Source organism: Leuresthes tenuis, unplaced genomic scaffold (genome assembly GCF_036924035.1).
Source record: "Leuresthes tenuis unplaced genomic scaffold, fLeuTen1.0.hap1 SCAF_14, whole genome shotgun sequence".
Classification (NCBI taxonomy): domain Eukaryota; kingdom Metazoa; phylum Chordata; class Actinopteri; order Atheriniformes; family Atherinopsidae; genus Leuresthes; species Leuresthes tenuis.
The window spans coordinates 15,418,854-15,438,302 of record NW_027325368.1 but is presented as its reverse complement, the minus strand read 5'-3'; the positions used below and the strand labels follow the sequence as shown (position 1 = coordinate 15,438,302).

The 19,449-nt window shown below is 44.0% G+C and overlaps 1 protein-coding gene across 1 annotated transcript in view; it reads right to left on the bottom strand.

The window, feature by feature from the left end:
* Positions 1-1,882: 1,882 nt before the first annotated feature.
* ptch2 (patched 2) overlaps positions 1,883-19,449 on the bottom strand; it is a 28,016-nt gene continuing 10,449 nt past the window's right edge. The window contains exons 3-23 of the mRNA XM_072363553.1: positions 19,241-19,430; positions 19,078-19,147; positions 18,885-18,976; positions 16,446-16,554; positions 16,235-16,321; positions 15,986-16,107; positions 15,037-15,184; positions 13,952-14,083; positions 13,682-13,837; positions 13,423-13,515; positions 13,209-13,334; positions 12,031-12,418; positions 11,392-11,916; positions 10,749-10,891; positions 10,444-10,624; positions 10,070-10,350; positions 8,527-8,664; positions 7,939-8,081; positions 4,853-5,258; positions 4,165-4,732; positions 1,883-4,049 (exon numbers count right to left, since the gene is read on the bottom strand). Of these exons, the coding sequence (XP_072219654.1) occupies positions 4,015-4,049; positions 4,165-4,732; positions 4,853-5,258; positions 7,939-8,081; positions 8,527-8,664; positions 10,070-10,350; positions 10,444-10,624; positions 10,749-10,891; positions 11,392-11,916; positions 12,031-12,418; positions 13,209-13,334; positions 13,423-13,515; positions 13,682-13,837; positions 13,952-14,083; positions 15,037-15,184; positions 15,986-16,107; positions 16,235-16,321; positions 16,446-16,554; positions 18,885-18,976; positions 19,078-19,147; positions 19,241-19,430 (4,133 nt within the window). The 3' untranslated portion in view covers positions 1,883-4,014. The remainder of the gene's footprint in view (positions 4,050-4,164; positions 4,733-4,852; positions 5,259-7,938; positions 8,082-8,526; positions 8,665-10,069; positions 10,351-10,443; positions 10,625-10,748; positions 10,892-11,391; positions 11,917-12,030; positions 12,419-13,208; positions 13,335-13,422; positions 13,516-13,681; positions 13,838-13,951; positions 14,084-15,036; positions 15,185-15,985; positions 16,108-16,234; positions 16,322-16,445; positions 16,555-18,884; positions 18,977-19,077; positions 19,148-19,240; positions 19,431-19,449) is intronic.

The window sequence follows — 19,449 nt, the reverse complement described above, 5'->3', positions numbered from 1 at the left end:
TTGATCTTATTGATGTACAGCTTTAAAAATGAATCAGCACGGCCTCGAGATGTCCACAGCTTTGGGCTGAAGCAGGTGACACTTTTAACTTTTAGCTTATCCTTCATTTAAATGTATTAACATTGTGTTGTACCGTTCGCCTAAGTTGTTTGTGTGTGACTATATGATGTTTGACTTACATCTGGATGTGCATGAAAGCAACTTCAAAAGACTGAGGTATCAGATTCAGACACGAGCTGCTTTGCCTGGGCCGACAAATGAGAAGTTGTTGTGTGGGAAGCGAAGGAATTTACAGCATCTAACTTTCATCTACACAGGTGGGCCTCTGTGTTTTTGCAAGGATACCTGTACACGAGGAGGTGATCATGTTTTACTATATTCATGAGGTCCAAAAACAAGAGGCTCAATGCACTTTTGGGGTCCAGAATACCAGATCTCACAGGACCAGTTGGCTGTTTAAGAGTTAAGATGTAGTTTCACTGTTAGGGTTAAAAATAGATTTGGGTTGCAGTGAGGGGCGAGGTTATGCATTATCTCAGTGACGGGTCCCTGTAAAGACAGAAGTAAATAGGAAGGGGTTGGTGTGTGTGTGCGGTTTGTTTTGTGTTTAAGTTTTCAAGGATGTGTTACACACACAAGTGGAACAGGGATATTTTTGTGAACACGTGTGTGTGTGTGTGTGTGTGTGTGTGTGTGTGTGTGTGTGCAGTGACGAGGATGTAGACAGAGGAGTCACAACAATGATTCAGGCAGCAAATGATCCCAGATACTTTCCCGGCTGTTCAGAGCTCCAGTTCAGTGGCTTTCAATGTTAAATCTTTGTCCGGTCAAGTAGATGTCGGTTAAAAAAAAAAAACCCCAATGATAATAAAGAAAGTGTGTGTGACTTTCAGTGGATTTTGGGTGAATCACAGGAAGTCGTGACATAACTCACGTCAGGCACAAAAAAATAACAAAAAACAAACTGATACAGATCTGAATCTCTTCAGCAGTGAGCTTCCTGCCATCTAATCTGTCTAAATTATTACACTGAACATATCCAAAGCACCCTGACATTATCTGAACCTCCTTCTTAATTTAGCCTTTAATAAAATCAGCAATACTGTTGGCGAGTTTGGGTCATAACATCCCCAAAGAAAATAAGTACACATAACATGCCAAATTGGATATTCTCAGAGACACAGTGGTCACAGCCCATGTTTTTTTCATTTTCTTTACAGTTAGTTTTGCTTCTTGCATTCGTTTCGCAACTGGTTTCAGTTACTTATCAACACACACACACACACCTGTGTTTGTCAGCACTTTCCCTCAGTATAACTGGTTTTCTGTTCCCATTTATCCCATTGTCATTGTTTTCTTCCTTGCCAGTTCAGTCCTGCTCACTGCCTTGCCCTACTTTGTGTATCTCTGTTTTTGGATTCCCCGTTTCTGCAGCACCTGTAATTTTTGTTTTTTTTGCCGAATAAAAGTTAATAAAATCTGTCTAACCTCACTTGCTTGCCTCCCGCATGTAAATCTGCATTTGAGTCCTCTTGTAGAAGCAACCCTGACACAATGCTTTGGATTTTGATGGGAAATTTACCGAAGCGATAATGAGTAACAGCTCCATATTCAGCTGATGTAACTTAAAACAGGACTGCTTTCAGTGATACATATCAATGTAAATGGGCTAAATTTGCATGTATGCATTGAAATGTCAACATGCTGCCATCTAACCTTTAATTTGACACCGAAGCAATGCATCTTGATAAGAGCAGGTAAATTCAATGGGTATATTTAACCAGTAAACGGTACAAAGCTCATCCGCACTCGCTGACCCTTTATCTCTTTGCAGGGTCACGCGGGAAAACGCGTTTGAAAAGACAGACAAAAACTCAGGGAACACTTTTTCATTCAATTTATTTTGTTAGTTAAATTTCTATAGCAGGTGAGGGAACAATATGGTCACACATGGGTTTTCTTGAGCATAGTTTTCAGAAGTCACAGTGTTTCAGACGTGGACAAGAACATCTTAAAAATGATAATGAAGAAGGGAGGGCCAAGAGGAAACTTAAACACAAGGTGTAACAGTGATACATTCCTACACCACACCTCCTCCTTCATGATCCTCCAACTGCCCCCTTTGCTCCACACACACACGCACGCACACACACACACGCACGCACTCAAAATAAAAGGCCTCTGCTCTAATGCATTGTCATCCCCTCCCTCCTATGATACCCCCCCCACACCCCAAAAGGCAACAAAACAAAACAATAAAACAAAAGCAAACTCAGCAACAAATAGATATATTTATATATAATATATATATTTACTCTTTAAAAATAGAACTTCAGTCTAGATACTAACATCTGTACAAACTACAAAAATAAAATTTTAAATATAAATAATTTATATGGCATGACATTAACAGTTTTTGAAACAAACTACAAACGAATGCAGGAGTTCCCCCCTCAACCCCCCTCCCCAGTAATCTCCTCCTCATCATCTGACATCACCTCCTGGCTGTCTGATTGAACTGAAAATGGTGCTTTGCTTCTTTTACTTAAGTATTCACAACTGCAGTAGCTACTTGACTCTTCTCTCATTTTGACCCAAAAAAGAAGAAAAAAAACAAAGCTGCCACTCAAAACATGACATAAAAAAAAAAAAAAAACAATCCCTGCAATTCAACCTGGCAGTGACGAGACCAATACTGAACGACAACTGTGAAACTGTGTGAAGGAAGTTAAATGAGAACGTATGAGGTTTGCGATGACAAAAAAAAAAGGGTAAAAAGTGAGAAAGTGAGTCAAAGCAGGTTGTGTCATTAAGAGAAACGGAACCAGTTTACAACAACATGAGAAATTTGACAACCCTGAAGCAGCCAGCAAAGAAAAAAAAAATAATACAATTAAGTTATAAAACAACTCCCTTTGCATTTTATAAGTCCCTTTTAAAAACAAGGTGAACAACTCTTCTGTCAAAGACAAAGTGACAAAAACAAACACCACCCACCCACCGAGCTTAGAAAAACTGCAGAAGTAAAAAAAAAAGAAAAAAAAAGAAGAAAAACATGTCACAGCTCCTTCAAGTAGTTAAAAACTGCAGAGGACGTTGGGACATCCTGACATAAGAAATATGAAATCGGAATTAGGAGTGACGCTGCTAGCACGATGGCTGAATTATCGCAAGAGAAAAGATCAAACAGACGGTGACCGCTGACGAAAACCAGCCGACCACCGCCTTCGACAAACATTCTGTGTCTTGACGAGACAAACACATATTTACAACCAAAGCAAGAACATAATACTGACCTCTAAAACGCTGTAATAACGACAAAGGGGGACACAGTGAAGGCACAGCGGTTACTACTGTTAAGAAAACAGAATCTGATGTGTAATTCTCTCCTTTGTTCACAGTGCGCACTGCGGCAGAGAATGTGTCAGAGGAGTATTTCACAGTTTAATGCTGTGAAAGGTTTTTTTTTTTTTGTCACTTTTAATAGAGGGAGTAGAGGGGTCACTGCACTATTTTTTTTTTAAGGCAAATTGCTTAAAATTGTTTTGAAGTGTAGCAGCAAAATGAAAAAAGAGGAACACAACAACACAAAATAGAAATAAAACACTGACCATGTACGTTCAATAGCCTAATACCTTAATAACATCTCATCTTTCTGTGAGAACATATAGCACATTTCTTATTCTATACAGTGTGTGCAGGGGGGAAAATTCCAACACTCCACGTGAAAATAATTTTTTACATCTGAACTTTTACACAAGAGTATACCCAAGTTATACAGTACTCTTTTAAATAGCTTCCCTCTTTTTTAGTATTAAAATATATACTCATAGATTTATATAATTCTTAAAACATGTCATTTTTTTTTTCAAGTTCTTGACATGAATCCTCTCTTTTTTTGTGTGAAGTCTATGTACAACTGAGAGTTCAAGATGGGATGCAATATGTCCGTGTGGACATAAAGGTGCTCTGGGAACCAGAGACTTGAAGAGAAGGCATGGTGTGTGAGAGAGTCTAGCAATCTTTGGATGCCTGGATCCTCAGCCCACCTGCAACAGACAAAATAAAGAGGCGGATTGATTACCATAAACTGCGTTAACACTCACTGCGAGTCTTGATATGTTGTACAGATTAGTGAAAATTATGGTGCAAATATCTGCTCACCTTGTGTCTTGCCGAGTTGATACTCTGTCTGGTCCTGTGTTGCTTCCAAGTCCTGGAGCTCCAGAGAGTCTCTTGTGCATGAAGAAAAGTTTGTTTTGTCACCACACGTCCTTTTAGCAGCTTCAAAGCAGTCCGACTCACTGTCTGTGTCAAAACCTTCATGCATGTAACCTTGGTATGTCGCCCCTGGCAAAGTCGGATGCACAGCCACCGTCACCGAGGCGGTGGCTGTGACCATAGTAACAGGTCCCCCAGAGGAGCCTTGTTGCGTAGGCAGGGCAGAGTTGCTGTGGCTGTAGCTCGACCCTTTAGTTCTGTTTGGCTGCGGCCCTCTGCCGTTCTGCGGCCTGGAGCCGCTTTGACAAGTCCTCCCGGGAAAGTGAGCTCTGTCTCCGGGTAAGTGTTGCGTGGGCTGAGCCTGCAGTCTCTGGAGGCCGTTCAGCTGCTCCTGTTTGCTTCTATCCCAACACGTAACCTGGGAGCCGAGAGGTGACTGTGCAGTGTGAGAGGTTTCACTTAGGGGTTCAATCCTACCACTAGTGGCATTTTCTCTGTATGGCTTCACCACCTACAACAAGCAAATGTTTATAGGTTAATTTCAGAGAAGAGCATAATTTCTGGAGAACACATACAAAGTAAAGAGTGAATCATCTATACTCATGTAGATTTAGGAGGTCATGCAGCGTACCGTGAGTTTGGGAAAGCTGGGGTTCTTGCTGGCTTCCAGCAGTATGTGAGATGTTGCAGGCGGAATGCTGTTGTGTGATGTCGGGTACGCACTCCGGTCACAGTACTTATAGTCCTCCTCGCCAATCCCTGATGTGGTGGTCAACTCAGAGTAATACTCAGAGTCTGACGACTCTGAAAATGCCTGTTGACGAGGTGACCGTGGGTTGTGGTGGCCTGTGTAGTACCCATGGTGGGTAATCGGTGGAGGCAGCGGTGGCTCGGGGGAAGGTGCCGGCAGGCAGCTGGCATTGTCAACCGGGGTGACCTCAGCCGGAGGGCCCATCATAGAGAGGAGGACTGGGAGAAGAACTAATCCATTCAGCATCCCCAAAACAGTCAGTATGGCTAACACAGCAAAAAAATACCTGAGGGACAGAGAGACAAGAGGCAGCAGTTAGGACAAGAATGAAAAAGACTCAACAACCAAGACAGAAGTAAGCGAATGAAAAAGCACCTTTGTGTTTACACTGAACAGATCTAGCAATCTTCCTCAAGTATATCAATGGTATCACCCATCGACTTGGAAAGTGTAATAGCACACAGTCACAGTCCCACAGAGACAAAATCAATGTAATCCTGTCTCCTTTTGCATATTATGGTTCATATGGATTGTGACACAGACGGATTCTGTGTATGCCAAGCTCATGACATTTTTCATAGAGCAGAAAATATTTAACATTTGACACACATTATTGTTTATTAATCTACTCAGTTTTTCTTTTTATGTTTTTAAAAAAAAAGAAAATGCGCAAGACCGCATGGCCGGGATGGATGTTTTAGACGTGTGTGCACGACTCCAAGCACACACACACGGAGCCAGCACATGAGGAAGAGAAGTAGCTCAGGGGAAGAAGTCAGGGAAAGCCCAGTGTTTGTGTATCAAAGGCAGGAGGTGCGGGGTTGGGGGGGGGGGGGGGGGGGGGGGGCGGGGATCATTCCCCACTCAGCCCAACTAAAACATGCTTTGATGCCTCTGGTCCTTCTGCTCCAAGACTTTCTCTCCCCGTGTTTTTTATTCACACTCTGCGCGCGTACGTGTGAGTGTTTTTGTGTATCTGCGTGCATCTCGGTGGAGCTCAGAGGAGGCCAGGGGTGGAGGCAGGCCACAAGAAAGAGCTCCCCAAGAAAATTAGAGAGGACTCCACTTAAGCACTAACAGAAAGCAGAATGAGAGAGACAGTGAGATGCTAACCACCAGCCAGACTTTAAGAGGTAAAAAAAAAAATAAAAAAAAGAGGGAGGGAGGGAAGAAAAAAAATTATGAAGTTGGTATGGAGTGGGGGGGGGGGGGGGGGGGGGGGTTGTGGAAACATGCTTCTCTCTGAATGGACTGCTGAAATGATTATTACTACTTTACTTGGCAAAGGTCACTCTTAAGGAAAAAAAAGTTCAGCGTTTTATATGCTGGAAGTAATCTACCAGCCTTATTTGCACAAATTTCAGCAGATATTAATTGGCATGCCTTGTCAAATGAAAACACATTCTCATGCAAAAGCTGAACAAACAAGTAGGTTATCACGACTTTTATGGCATCACATTGGTCTCCACCTTTTAGCTCACATGCTTATTTTACTCAAAAACTACTTTTCAACTTTTCAGTACATGGTGGGAAAAAAAAAAAAGAAGTGAGAAGGAAAGACAGAAAGAGACCTCCAACAGCGTCTTGCTGTCAGGAATTCTTTTGTTTATTTAAACTGTAATCTTTTCCAGTCGTTGTCAGGCCTGGGAAGGCCTGTGTATATATGTGTGTGTGAGAAAGAGACTATAAGTGTTTACATGCCTGCACATATGTGCATTTCTTCTCATGTGTATGCCTGTGTGTCTGTGCAAGTGTGAATGCAGGCTACGTATGTGTGTGTCAGAAATCGACGTCTCTGAGCAGTTGAATCAGGCTGGTTGTTTATTCAGTACATTACAAGGCCAGGAGATGTTTACAGCAGTATATTTATGCTACTCCCCAGCTTGCCAGCGATGGCTCAACCCATTCACCCGATCGCAGCTACAGCTACAGCTAAAGCTACAGCTAAACAAGACCTCCAACAGAGACGACACCCCTCTGTTTCACCCCCTCCCCTGACAATGATATGTTAAAGAGCAAAGTGAGAATAAATATCCAGAAAATTGCCTTTCCATCTCCCTTTAAGGGCAATCAAACTTTCTATCTAAGCTCAACTTTTCTTGACGCAATTCATTATCCACTGATCAGCCCACCCACCCATGCACAAGGAGCTCATATCCTTGCAAAGGAGCCACCCTCAGAGTATTTCTCCTCTTCTGCCTCCATCTGCTTCTGTCTCTGTTTCTGCAGAGAAAACTGAGCTTTTTATGTCATGGAGGCCTGTTGCAGTCTGTGAGCTCAAGGTTGTGGTTTTGGGGGTTTGGGCCTAGACCACATTCAGCTGAAAAACATGGAGCTATTTGCCTTTTTTCCATTCTGACCATGAAACAGTGGTAGAGAACACACACATGAGAGTTTGTGCACATACACAAGACTTACACTCAACCATGCAGACACACACAGAGAGAGGGGGAGGGGGGGTGGTCTGTTGGTGGGCTACAGACCATTTCACTGGCTGACCAGTTCAAATTTAGCTCTGCTTTTTACTACGGCATCCAACGTGGAGGGAGAGAATGCCAAACGGATGATAGGAATTTTTACAGATTCCCTTGTGCGTGTGTAAAAGAGACAGAGTGTGAGAGCTGGAGAGACACCACCCAGTGGGCAGCAGAGTACTTCCATGTTTACAAGCAGCTGCTACACACCCTTGATGTTTTCCCCATTTGTTGCACTATGAAGCTGGGGATGTGTGTGTGCCCAGAGTGACAGAACCAGGTGCGTAGTTGTCACTTTGTGTGAATGCATGTGTGCATATATAGGGGTATAACATTCCCCCCCTACTTGCATCCTTTCCCTGCGCATTCAAATGAGCCATCTTTGCGGCAAACGTGAGCGTTGTCGCCGTCACGTGCAAAAAAAAGCGGAAATGCGGCGCAACTTGTCAGATGACCACACATACACAGTCATACGCCTGGATCACGTCTCACCTCATGATGAAGTCAAACTCTGACCCTGCCAGCATGAGAACACTCAGCAATGTAGAGATCGCTCCGTCAACCACCGGCGCAAACATGTGCTCCAGTGCCACTGCCGACCGCTTGTTTCTGTTGCCAGTCGCTGTCAGGAAGCCCTGCAGCAAAGGGGAAGGTGGGGAAGAGAAATGAGTTGGAAATCTTGCCGATCACACAAAACTTGCCTTTGCGGCAAAGCTTGGCAAGCTTTAAAATTGCCGCATTTGGTTTTGTTGAGGATTACTACGCTTCACTACCAGGCAGAACACTGTGCTCGAAGGCAGGTTTGCCAGCATGAAGAAGGAAGCCAAAAGTAAATCCTTAATTACACACAATTTAGCTAAAATCTCTTTCCTTTTTAGAAGTGAAGGGTCTCTGCTCTGAATTTATTTAACTTCCTAGAAAAAATTAATAAATCTAGGACTGGTTAAATATATTTCTTCCTTGACTTATGCAAAACTACACATATCCAGAAGTAACAGGTTAAAATAAGTGTTTGACTCACTTGTCCTCACAGCTAATCCACATTTGTGCTATTGCAGTAGGCTGAATCTGTTGACTTACCAACGCAATGTGAACAGTAAACTCCACGCCGATGCCCACCGAAGCAATCAAGATGACTACAGGAATGGCACTGAGCTTGATGCCAATCAGACCCATGATGCCAAACAACTCCACAGTCATCATGGCCAAGATAAACACCTGAAACACACATGAGGAAATTAAGTGTTACCATCTCCTGTGAGGGAAAAAAATAAGTGTTCCAACATCCTGTGATTGAAAAACAGTTACTTAAACAGGGAAAATTCAGCTAAACAACATCATAAAGTGATTATGTCATCTTTAATGAGTGAGTTCAGCCCTTTTGCCTCCTAACACCACACAATCTGCGACCTTGTGTTCAGGACCTCAACCACATGAGATCAAATTTCCCACCTTCAGGCTAATAGCATCCCCTTTCCCCGCCTGTCTTCCTTCCCTCTCTGTTTCTTGTCTTTTTCCCCCTGAGGCAGAAGAACTGACTGACAGTACCTAAGACCAAAGAGAATGGGCACTAACAATCCCCTGACACCATATTCATATGCATTTATTTGTGCAAAACAATCTATCTTGTTTTTCATATAACAACAGCCTCTATTGCTTGTCTAATTGTTTCGGATATTTAAATGTAACAACTCGGCAAGGTAGCACCTCAGCTTTCGTATGTCTTATTTGCAAATGTTCTGTGTTACTGTAAACCACAATGCAAATAGCAACAACTTGTCTTAGAAAAACAACAAAGAGAAAAGTAGAACTGGCCAGTAGGAGCTTTTGATCCCAGCAGGGGCTTTGAGCTGGGGCATGGTTAAATTGGAAATGATAAAAGCTGTTTTACTGCTCGACCACATACAGTCAGAGTGAAACTGTTACAGGCTGGCAGATGCTCGGGGACCATACGTGCATGTAGCTCTTGTGTTGCTGTCTTAATCAGTGCTGCTATGGACTGCCACTTAAATTAATCACATTCCTACTGAAACGGGATCTGTTGTTGTGCTACAGGCCCTTGGTGGGAATATGCAGATGTGTGCGTATGGGGCTTTTTGGGACCATCAGTCCCACCAGCTTGCATGCTCAGATTGTCTCTTTCTCTCTCACACATTCACATACACACACACACACACGAATATCCCTGATGGATGGGTCGAACAGGCCAAGGTCGCAACTGGGCAGATCTATCCTGTCCCCAAATCTTTCCTTTTCCATTTGACAAAAGCAGGAAAGGGAGTTGGAGGTAGAGGCTTCAGGAGGGTAAAGCCCGTCTTGCTCCTTTGCATTTCCTTTTCTAAGACTGGCTGAGCCTACATTAGAATGACAATGTCCTTGTGTGCGTGCGTGTGTGCTCATAGTGGCCCTCCACAGAGAAAAAGAGGCCCCCTAGACAGCGTTATTGAGCTATACTGAGAGGGGTGAGAAGAAAAAGAGATGGCGATGAGAAAGAGGAAGAGGCTAATGATATTGTGTTGGGACGAGGTGGAAAAAGACATTAAAGAAATGGGAAATGATGGAATAGAGGGGTGATGATGAAGACACGATGAAGAGTCACATAGGAAGCTGACTGTTGACTTACGATGATGCCAGCTGTCCAGGGGTTGAGCAGGAGAATCGCACAAACCAGGAAGGTGCAGGCCAGCACCACACTGATCGACAGCAGAAACCAATGTCTGAGGCCGATGTACTGCTCCCAGAACAAAAAGGGGTATCCGTTAGGGTAGTTGAACACACCCTTGCGACTGAACTCATCGCAGATGGCCCGCACACTCTCAATGGCCTCCACAAAGTCGCTGGCCTGACGAAGGCCATTCAGGTAGAAGGGAAACTGAGCAAACTCCAGGGGCTCAGCAGCTGGGACTGCAGGAAAGCATGAAGACGTTATTTTGTGTTCATACTGTATGGCATTTCCATCTCTATCCACTCAGACCAAAATGTTATGATCACACTTACTGCGCAGGTTTTCTCCTGTAGTATCATACTTGTCATGAATCCACTCTCTGGGGTGAGGGTAGAAGTTGGCCTGGGAGGCAGCATAGCCCAGAGGGTCGTTACTGACCCAGACTGCCAGATAAATGTAAAACACCTCCGGGGGGATCAAACCCTCTGCATCCACCAGCTGACGAGAGGTGAGCTGGAGGAAGATGATTCAAAAGGGACATCCATACACTGAGTATTTGTTATGTCACAGACCATGGCATGAGAAAGACATCTGTTTATCTGTGTTTGAGTTGTTTGATTTTCTGTGCAGGTCTTACCTGGCTGTAGTTAAAAGGCTCTTTTTTGGAACCGGTCTGGATGAGGAGCTTGTATGCCAGAGCTCCATCCTCTGTGCCATTCCTATAACTGTCAGCAGTAATCCTGCCTGCCTGCCAGTCAGCATCAAAAGCAGCCTGAAGACCTTCATGTGAGATAAAACACAAAGTAGTTGTTATTGGTGCCTAGGGTTCCTGCATGTATGTCTCAATGTTAAAAATGTGAAATATCAAGTTTCTTCTTTTTTTTTTTTTAAGTTGGCCCTGATTGACCTGTTAACTATTACTTCCTCTTGACTGGGCCTCTGACACATTCTAACCTAAGGAAACACACACTCACATATGTACACACACATGCAAAGATAACCCATGACCTCAGCCCATCTACTACACCACCCCTGAGCCCAGGTGGAGAGGGAAAAAAAGGGGGACTGAACTTTCTCTCACCCTTAGCAAATTTTCACCCCTACACCCACTGCTGTGAGCTGTCCTTAGAAGAAAAAAAAAAGCACACCTGAAAAAACTTGCAGTCCCCCTCAACTATAGTCTGTCATCGTTATCGAAAAAGCCCTCAGGGAGACAGGGAGTAACTTACTACCAGACTCCCTGAAAAAAAAGTTAACATAACTGTGTTTGATTTTCTTACCTTTGAGCCAGTCCTGGAAGTAGTGCAGCCACATGCGGGGTAGTTTGTTGTCACCATCTCTAACGACATATCTAACAGAGTTGAAGGCGTTGTGCAACTGAATCAGCAGCCTCTGAGACCGGGCATAGTCAAATCCATTCATGGTTACCAGGTACATGTTGTAGAAGGAGAAATACTTGAATTGGGCATCAATGAAATCATACTCCTTGGTGTCACGCGGTACGATATCAGTCAGGTAAAGGCCGTCATGCACCATGGTGGTGCCGTACAGGCTGAGTCCCAGGAGGCCCAGGAAGAGAACTACCACGGTGGCTTTGCTCTTGGGGTTTAAGAGCAAGGGGCCATATTTATCCCTGGCAAAACTGGACAGGTTCCAGTGAAGGAAAGGGAATGGGACACACTTCTTTCCTGATTTAGAGTCATCCACCTGTGCTAGGAGGTCTCGTGTGGAGCTGGAAGTAGGGGTGAAGAGCTGGGAGCCGTATGGGTCTGGCACAGAGGTGGTCGTAGGGGAGGGCGAGATGGCTACAAGGAGAAAATCAGGAGATGCGTTTTATGATTTTTTTCAAGTGCTTTTTTTAAACTTCAATGAATACTTCCTATAAACTAACAGGAAGCTTATTATGTGGCTTTATATACCTTGACCCTGTGCGGTGGGGCAGACGATGATGGAAGTAGGGCTGGTGGAGATCTGCGAGGTAGGCGGCAGGATGGTGACAATATGCTGACCTGCTGCGTCACACTGCGTGAACGCCTGCACTGTTGTAGTGATTTGGGTGCTGGTGGTGATTGTCGATCCCGCCGTGTACTGGTGCGTGTGCGTCGTCCCTGTTGTGGGAGAGTGTAGTTGTTCTCCGGCATCCGACAACTCGTGTGGAGAGAGGTGGATGACGCGATCAGAGCAAGGGCTGTACAAACAGCAGAGGATGTCCAAACGCTTGTCTTCACGTCGATGGAGGTCCAAACTGAGGATGGCGGGGAAGATAAGCAGCACCATGGCAAAGTTGAACACAACCACTATGGCTGCCTGGGAAAAGAAATGCAAGGAGAAAAAAATATATATAAAAGTGAGAAAAGTCAGAGAAGAGTGTATAAATACACACAAACTCCAGCTGGGGAAAGTCAGGATTTTTTTTTAGGGTCTGTGACCATATCCCAGAAAGTAAAGAAAAGCCCTGCTCTAAATCAACAGCAAGGAACACTAAGTCAGACAGTAGGGGAGAAAGAGACAGTGAGAACAGAAAAGAACTGCTTCAAAGAATGAAAGAATTAGGGAGGATATATATGTTGCGAGTCTGAGCAAAAACTATCACCCTTCTCCAATACTTTCACCACCTCTCCATTCACCCCAGCCCCTGAAGCTGACTTTCAGTTCTATGGTTTCCAGTGTGTGTACATCCATGCATGTGTGTGTGTGCTTGTGTGTTTCAGACCACCCACAGTTAGTCACAGATCAGAGAAAACCGCCTTGACGGGCCAGTGATATACTGATCTACTCCTCCCTCCTTCCCCTTCTCCCTCTGTCTGCCTCTTTAAGTCTGTTCGTCACTCTCTTTGCGGTGAATATTCCCCATTATACACGCACACACACACATGCAAAGACATGCACACACAAAACATTGTTGGCCCTCTAGGTGCAGTGGCAATAAAACTGGGAACAAAGGCTTTCCTTGCTCTGAATAAATGTCACCTCTTTTAAGTTATCTCTTTCATTTGCAAAGGAGCCTCAGGCCTCACGGTGTGCGATTGTGTGCTTGTTGTGTTTATGTCTTTGCGCATACATGTGAGAGTGTGTGTGTGTGTGTGCCAAAACGTACCTGCAATGAGAAAGCTCGCAAAGCAGGGATGGGCACAAGGGCAGCCATGAAGAACGCAATCATGTTGTTGATGGAAGTCAGAGCCACACTGGTGCCGGTGCGACGCAAACAGTCCCCTGTCCTCTCCTTCACACAAGAATACAGGCACAAGTCAGAGGAGAGCACAGGGGAGGACACAAGAGGAGAGCCGAGACAAAGAGATGTTTAAAAGTACCTTAAAGGGGATGCTACTTCCAGTTTCTGTGAACGAGTGAGCCAACAGAAACATGTCATCCACCCCAATCCCCAGTGCCAGGAAAGGAAGCACCTGGGATGGGAAACACATCAAAAGAGAGAAAGGGGTTAGAATGAACATTTGAAGTGAGCAACATTAAAATCCTGGCTTTAAATTAAATGAGCACCCATTCATCCCCACTTAAAGATCAAATCATCTTCTAAACTATATGATGCATATAGGTTCCTCTGTGATGTACCTGTGTGGTTGCAGCATTGAAAGAGAGGCCAAGGAGGGAGCAAAGACCCAATCCTGCTGCCACTGACAGGGCCACCAACAGCACTCCAGCCAGCCCAACGGCCCCCTGGGACTTTGCACAATCCCATCTTAGCATAGTCACACAGGCATATGCCAGCTAGAAAGGAGACATCCACAAGCATTATTAGAGCAAAGGAAAGCAAACAACATGACTTTTTAAAATGAACTTCATGTTCATAATTAACCAAAAGGAATTAGTTAATATGCTCACCATAAGGAGGTATCCACCAGCCACCCTGATGACACTGACATCAGAGAAGGACTTCATGATGTCATTGAGGGTGGTGGTGGAGAAAGCATGGATGGACTGACTCGCGTTAGCTGGGATACTCTCGTGAACCGCCTATAGGAGACACAATTATTTGTCAAAGGCTTTTCTTAAATACAGGAAGCAAAGAATTAAATAAAGTAAAATAAAACAAAAAATGTGTTTAGACAAAAGCAATAATTGAAGGCATCCACTCTTGCACACATGCTCCAAAACCACCAATCGCACGCCAAGACTCTCCCGCTGCCTCATATTTTACGGACTCTTAAATTAAACTGAAATTAAATTGGGAAAGGCTCTTGTCCTTTTGAAATGTGCATTGGTCTAAAAGTGAGTATGAATGTGTGAGTGTGTTTTTACATGTGGCAGCATGTGTGTGTGTGCATGTATAAGTATGACAACCTAGAGTAATGAGCACAGATGCCAGAGGTTGTGAGGTCAAAGGTGAAAAGGATGGGATCACATGGCTGAGGCGGCTACTCTCTGCACTCTGAGCTATAAATGAAGCACAGCCCCCAAAAAGCCATTTACCTGTAAGCATTAAGTCATCATTTGCTATTTCTAATAGATCTGCTTGTTCTTTAGTGTAGCAGGAGGGGGTCTCGTGTCTCTGTCAGTTTACGTTTGAGTTTGTTACCCCTCCTCCCTTTCACATATCCCTCACTTTCTTCCCTCCTTCCCTTACCCTCGCTGTGGTGGGTGTCAGCTATCACAGCAACAGCTTGTTCCTATAACTAGGGCTCTGACAGAGAGGGATGATTACCCTACCACACACACACACACACAAGCACGCACACAAACATGGCGCCCTGGTCTGCCCTGCGATTCATTTTACAAGGGAGCTGAAGACTGATGGAATTCAGACACTGCAGAGTATGTCCCAGTGTGCATGTATGTGTGTGTTCCAAATCAGAACAAGGCTGCATAGGAAGAAGGAAATGCCCACTCAGAAAAATCTCTATTTTTCCCCAGTTTTCCTTGAAGTGCTTATATGTAATTGTACGTGAAATCTGCGTGTGTGTTCGCACCTCCACAAACTTTCTCTGCCAGGACTCGAGGATGGCTGTAGCCTTTTCTTCATTCCAGTTGATGTCATGGATCTCGTAGTCATCTTTAAAGTGCTCGTATAGCTGTTTGGGACTCATCAACAGGAACATGGTTTGGAGAGCCTCAGCACTGCAAAACACACCAGCAGGCTTAGGACAAATCGAATTTACAACAGGGTTAGGATAAATCAATTTACAAATTCTCCCTGGCTAAAGGCAGGTGCCATGTCTTCCAGGATTTGTCCATCTGCCTGCCTGTCTGTCTGTCTGCCAATGTCAACAACTAAGAGCAGGTGTTATCTAATCTGTCCTCTGGTCTCTAGGCTGCAATCCCAGATGTCCTCAGGTTTTCTTGGCACCAGCACAGCAAGCAACATTGCTGCTCAAAATGTGAAAGAAATGATAATAAATCACTTCCAAGAGTAAGTGTGGCTCTTACAGATGGAGCTGGAATCCTCTTTCATTTGAAGCTCAGCTGGGCTCTTGCCCAATGCGGTCACTCCATTTGTACTGACCACATATTCAAGTCCAGTTGAAGTCAAAAGGAAAAAGGATAACTCTGGAGATTAGCTAATAATAAGATAGTAATGAGACTTAACTAGAGATAAATATGAATTAGTGTATTTTTCTTCTTCCTTCTTCCCTGGTGCCTCCTGTAATTAATGGGTAGCAGGGCACAAGGTTTTAAGTATCTGTCAATCATCTTTAATTGGCCTATCCCAGACTGGGGTCATTCGGGAAACTGATCCCTCCTGGTACAAGGAATTCCTAGGCTAGTTAAAAGGGCCTAAACACAGAAGGCAGCGGATTGGCTGTCTCTCTGTGGTGATGTTAACATCACGTCATTGCTATCACATCCTCAAATCAGACAAGAGGAAACTTGTACTGAATAAAATCAGCTGAAACTGCTGCATTTGATACACACACACACCTCAGCAGAGTATCTTGGCTGCTTTTGACTCGTCCCCCCAGGATGAGCTCCTCCTGCCAGTGCATGAACTTCCGACTAAAACCATGACAACCACCCTGGAGATGCCCTGCAATGTCAGGACTCTAAATGGACGAGCAGAAAAGGGGTTGATCAGAAAGCATAAAAAAACAGTAAAGTGTTTCAAGAAAAGTGCTACTGCGCTCTAAATACTACATTGTGTTCATACATTGTAATGGTGTGTTAGTTTACCTCTCCCTGTTCCTTGTTGGGTGCACTGAGAGGGCAGTCAGGGTCCGAAGGATCGAGGCAGGGCCTGTTCATGTAGGCATGTCCCACCTGATGAATCAAATAGTGTTACAAAAGTGTCAATATATGAAGAAAGTATTTATACTGATGAATAGCCAGCTGTTCACATAAATCTCTTAAGCAGTCAGGAAATCAGTGTGTTCTAGTGTCTCACCTGGGCTTTGTCCAACATCTCCTTAAATCCTTCCAGGGAAGTGAACTGGCTCAATTCCTCCATCAGCTTGACAGGATCCAAATTCATCCACTGAATATCTGGCATACCCCTGCACAGCAAACAGATACTTAGGATCCCTAACAACCCAAACCAATTTGACCATAAAAGCAGAATTTAGAGAGGAAACTAAACAATCTAATCTCATCTTTATACTCGTTTACTGCTAATCTTTACTGCGAGAAGAGAAACGTTTGGTTCGGTTTCCTTCTCACTCTTTCGTTGCACTGGGCTACGCAGGAGGCTAGCTGCAGATACAGGATAAAATAGCGTTTATTATCCTGTTTCACGCTGCCACAATGCCCAGGGAAAAGGCATGGTGGCTGCCTGCTCACTTTCATTCCTCAGTGCCCTGCACTGAGTCATAACAATTACCTCTGCCTCCAAAACATCTTGATAAGGAGGGAGGCTGAGAGGACGAGTGGGAGGGAGACAGAAAATAGGTGAGGGATAAGGGGAAAGAGCCATGGGGACCTTTCACACTATTCGTTGTGTGATGTCCTCTGACAAACTACATATATGTGTTCCTCATCTGCACTGCCACCTTGTTTCAGTTCTTTTTTTTTTTAGCTTTCTACTTACAAATGTTGCTATGTAGATAATATTATAACATATTTATGCAGACTTACTGTGAGCATAAACATGGATCCTATCTTGATACAAATGAAAATAAATCTACCCATTTTGATGTATTTGATTGTTGCTATTTAAAATAAGACCAGGTTAAAGCTGAAACAGAAAGAATAAATGACATTTTTTGCTTAAATATATTGATTTGATTACAAGACTTTGGACATGATGAAAGGACACGAAGTTGGTTGGCAGGATTTTGTGGTCCACATGTGCAATTTATGATGACAAACAGAAGATGAAGAAATAAAAGAATCCAAAAGGATCTCAATTCAAGGCTCAATCTCCCTCCAATGGCTCACAAAGAGAGCTCCTCTTCCATTCCCACATACCAGGCTCCTTTTTGCTGCTGTTTGCAAAAACACTCCTTTATCAGCTAGTTTTTGCTTGACTGAACCAGACCTGGGTCTTTTTGTTTTTTCATAGATTGCTGCTTTTTGTTCTCCTTAGTTTTTTCTCTTCCTTTCTTACACACTCGTCCTCACCCTCTTTCCCAATCTGCCTCTCTGTCTCTCTCCCTTACACCTCTCTATTACGCACTATTTTGGGGGGTTGGGGGGTGAATTAAAGTTGGTTTGAATCAAGAGGCTGCTCGAAGCAACACTGCTGTCACTGACAACTGCTAGTTCTTTTTAGCCCCACATGAGAAATGGGTAATAAACACTTAATAAATAACAACAGATGTTGAACACTTTGTGTGGATTGCAGAAATGCTTGGATGGTGTGTGAATCATCAAAGACCCCCTTCTCCCTCTCTGCTGCATTCAGACAAACCAACTGGGAGTTGCTAAGGATGGGAAACTTGTGTTTGTTTCTGTATGTGTTGGCTTGTCATGCAACACAGCACTGTCATCTCAGACAGATAAATAAACAAATAATTTCTTCACAAAGAAACATCTGCCATGATCTAAACTATCTTTTCTAAAGTAAGCATTCAATTGAAATATCTCTTTGGATGACAAAAAAAGAGATCCCTCTTAGAGACTCTATTTTTCAAGAGAACTTTGGTCTCTCAAAATGGGGATGAAAAAAAAAAAAACCCGAAAAAAAAAAACCCTTGAATCTGCGAATACGCCCAGAGTCTGCTGTTAACAGTCTTGTAGCCTCTCTCTATCCTTGTCGGGGGACTTGAGGTTTGAATACTGCCCATTTTATTTGTTGGACAACTTGGGAGCTGGGAGCCCAGGGCATTACCATGAGAATGCCGAGTGTTAGCCATGAGCTGACAAAGCCGGGCCCCCTCCCTCCTCTGGGGCCCCTGCACTGATGGACACTCACTCGTAAACTGAAAGAATGCTTACCATTGTCTGACCCAAAGGGCTCCCCTGCCACCACCACCACCGCCGCCACTGCCTCCCCGCCTCCCTGTCCTCAGTTCTACCAGCCCACCACCCAGTTGCTGCTTCAGCCATCTCCTCTCCCTCCATCCCTCCCTCGCTCGCTTTGCTGTATCTGTCCCTAACCTTCTCTCTTTGAATTTCTCTGTCAGGACACCTCCCTCTTCCAGTCTCTCTCTGGGCCCTAAAAGAACTCTATTACTGACCGCCGCTGTCAGTCAGAGCACCCACTGACAGAACTCTGAAAGCCCAACTGTATGTCTCCATCCAGCATGTGTTAGAAGTTATGGACCCTTCCAAAAGCTCTACTCGGATGAGATGGAGGCAGTGACAGCACAGGGAGTGCTGAGGCCCTCTATGGAGTGTTTTAATGTGCACAGAAGATTTATGTTGGGTCAAATATTCTAAGACTTACGGTAAATAGGCAGAGCCTCCCTGGAGTTTGGCTCCTTCCCAGAAACAGTCCAATGGAGTGATTATCATACAGGGGAAAAGCTTGTCAATCATCTGGGATCAGGAAATAGAAAGGAAGAATGATTAAACCCCTAAGAACAGCGACAAATGTGTATTTAAAGGAATGAAAAAATGCTTTTTTTCCCTCAACGTACCCTTTCAATCATGACATTTTCTATAATAGGCACTCCTGATTTATAGCATATTTTATTAAGATCCCACGACCTATAAATAAGAAAATAAAATTCATGTTAAAAGTTTTATTAGTGACACAAGCATAAACACAAGAAACCCTTTCAAATAACGAGGCCCACTTACTTTCCAAACAGAGACACCTGCACCTTGCTCGCGGACAGGGCAGCTTCCATGTGAACCAGCAAAGCCTCCTGGGTAAGAATATTAGTGCCCTCTTCTTTGGGGGTCTGAATAAGCATCTGTGAGGTAAATACAGACTCCTCTCCTTGCTTCTCCCTGGTGTAGCGAAGTTCTGTGCTCACCCGACTGCCAGCTACGAAGCAACAAAAGAA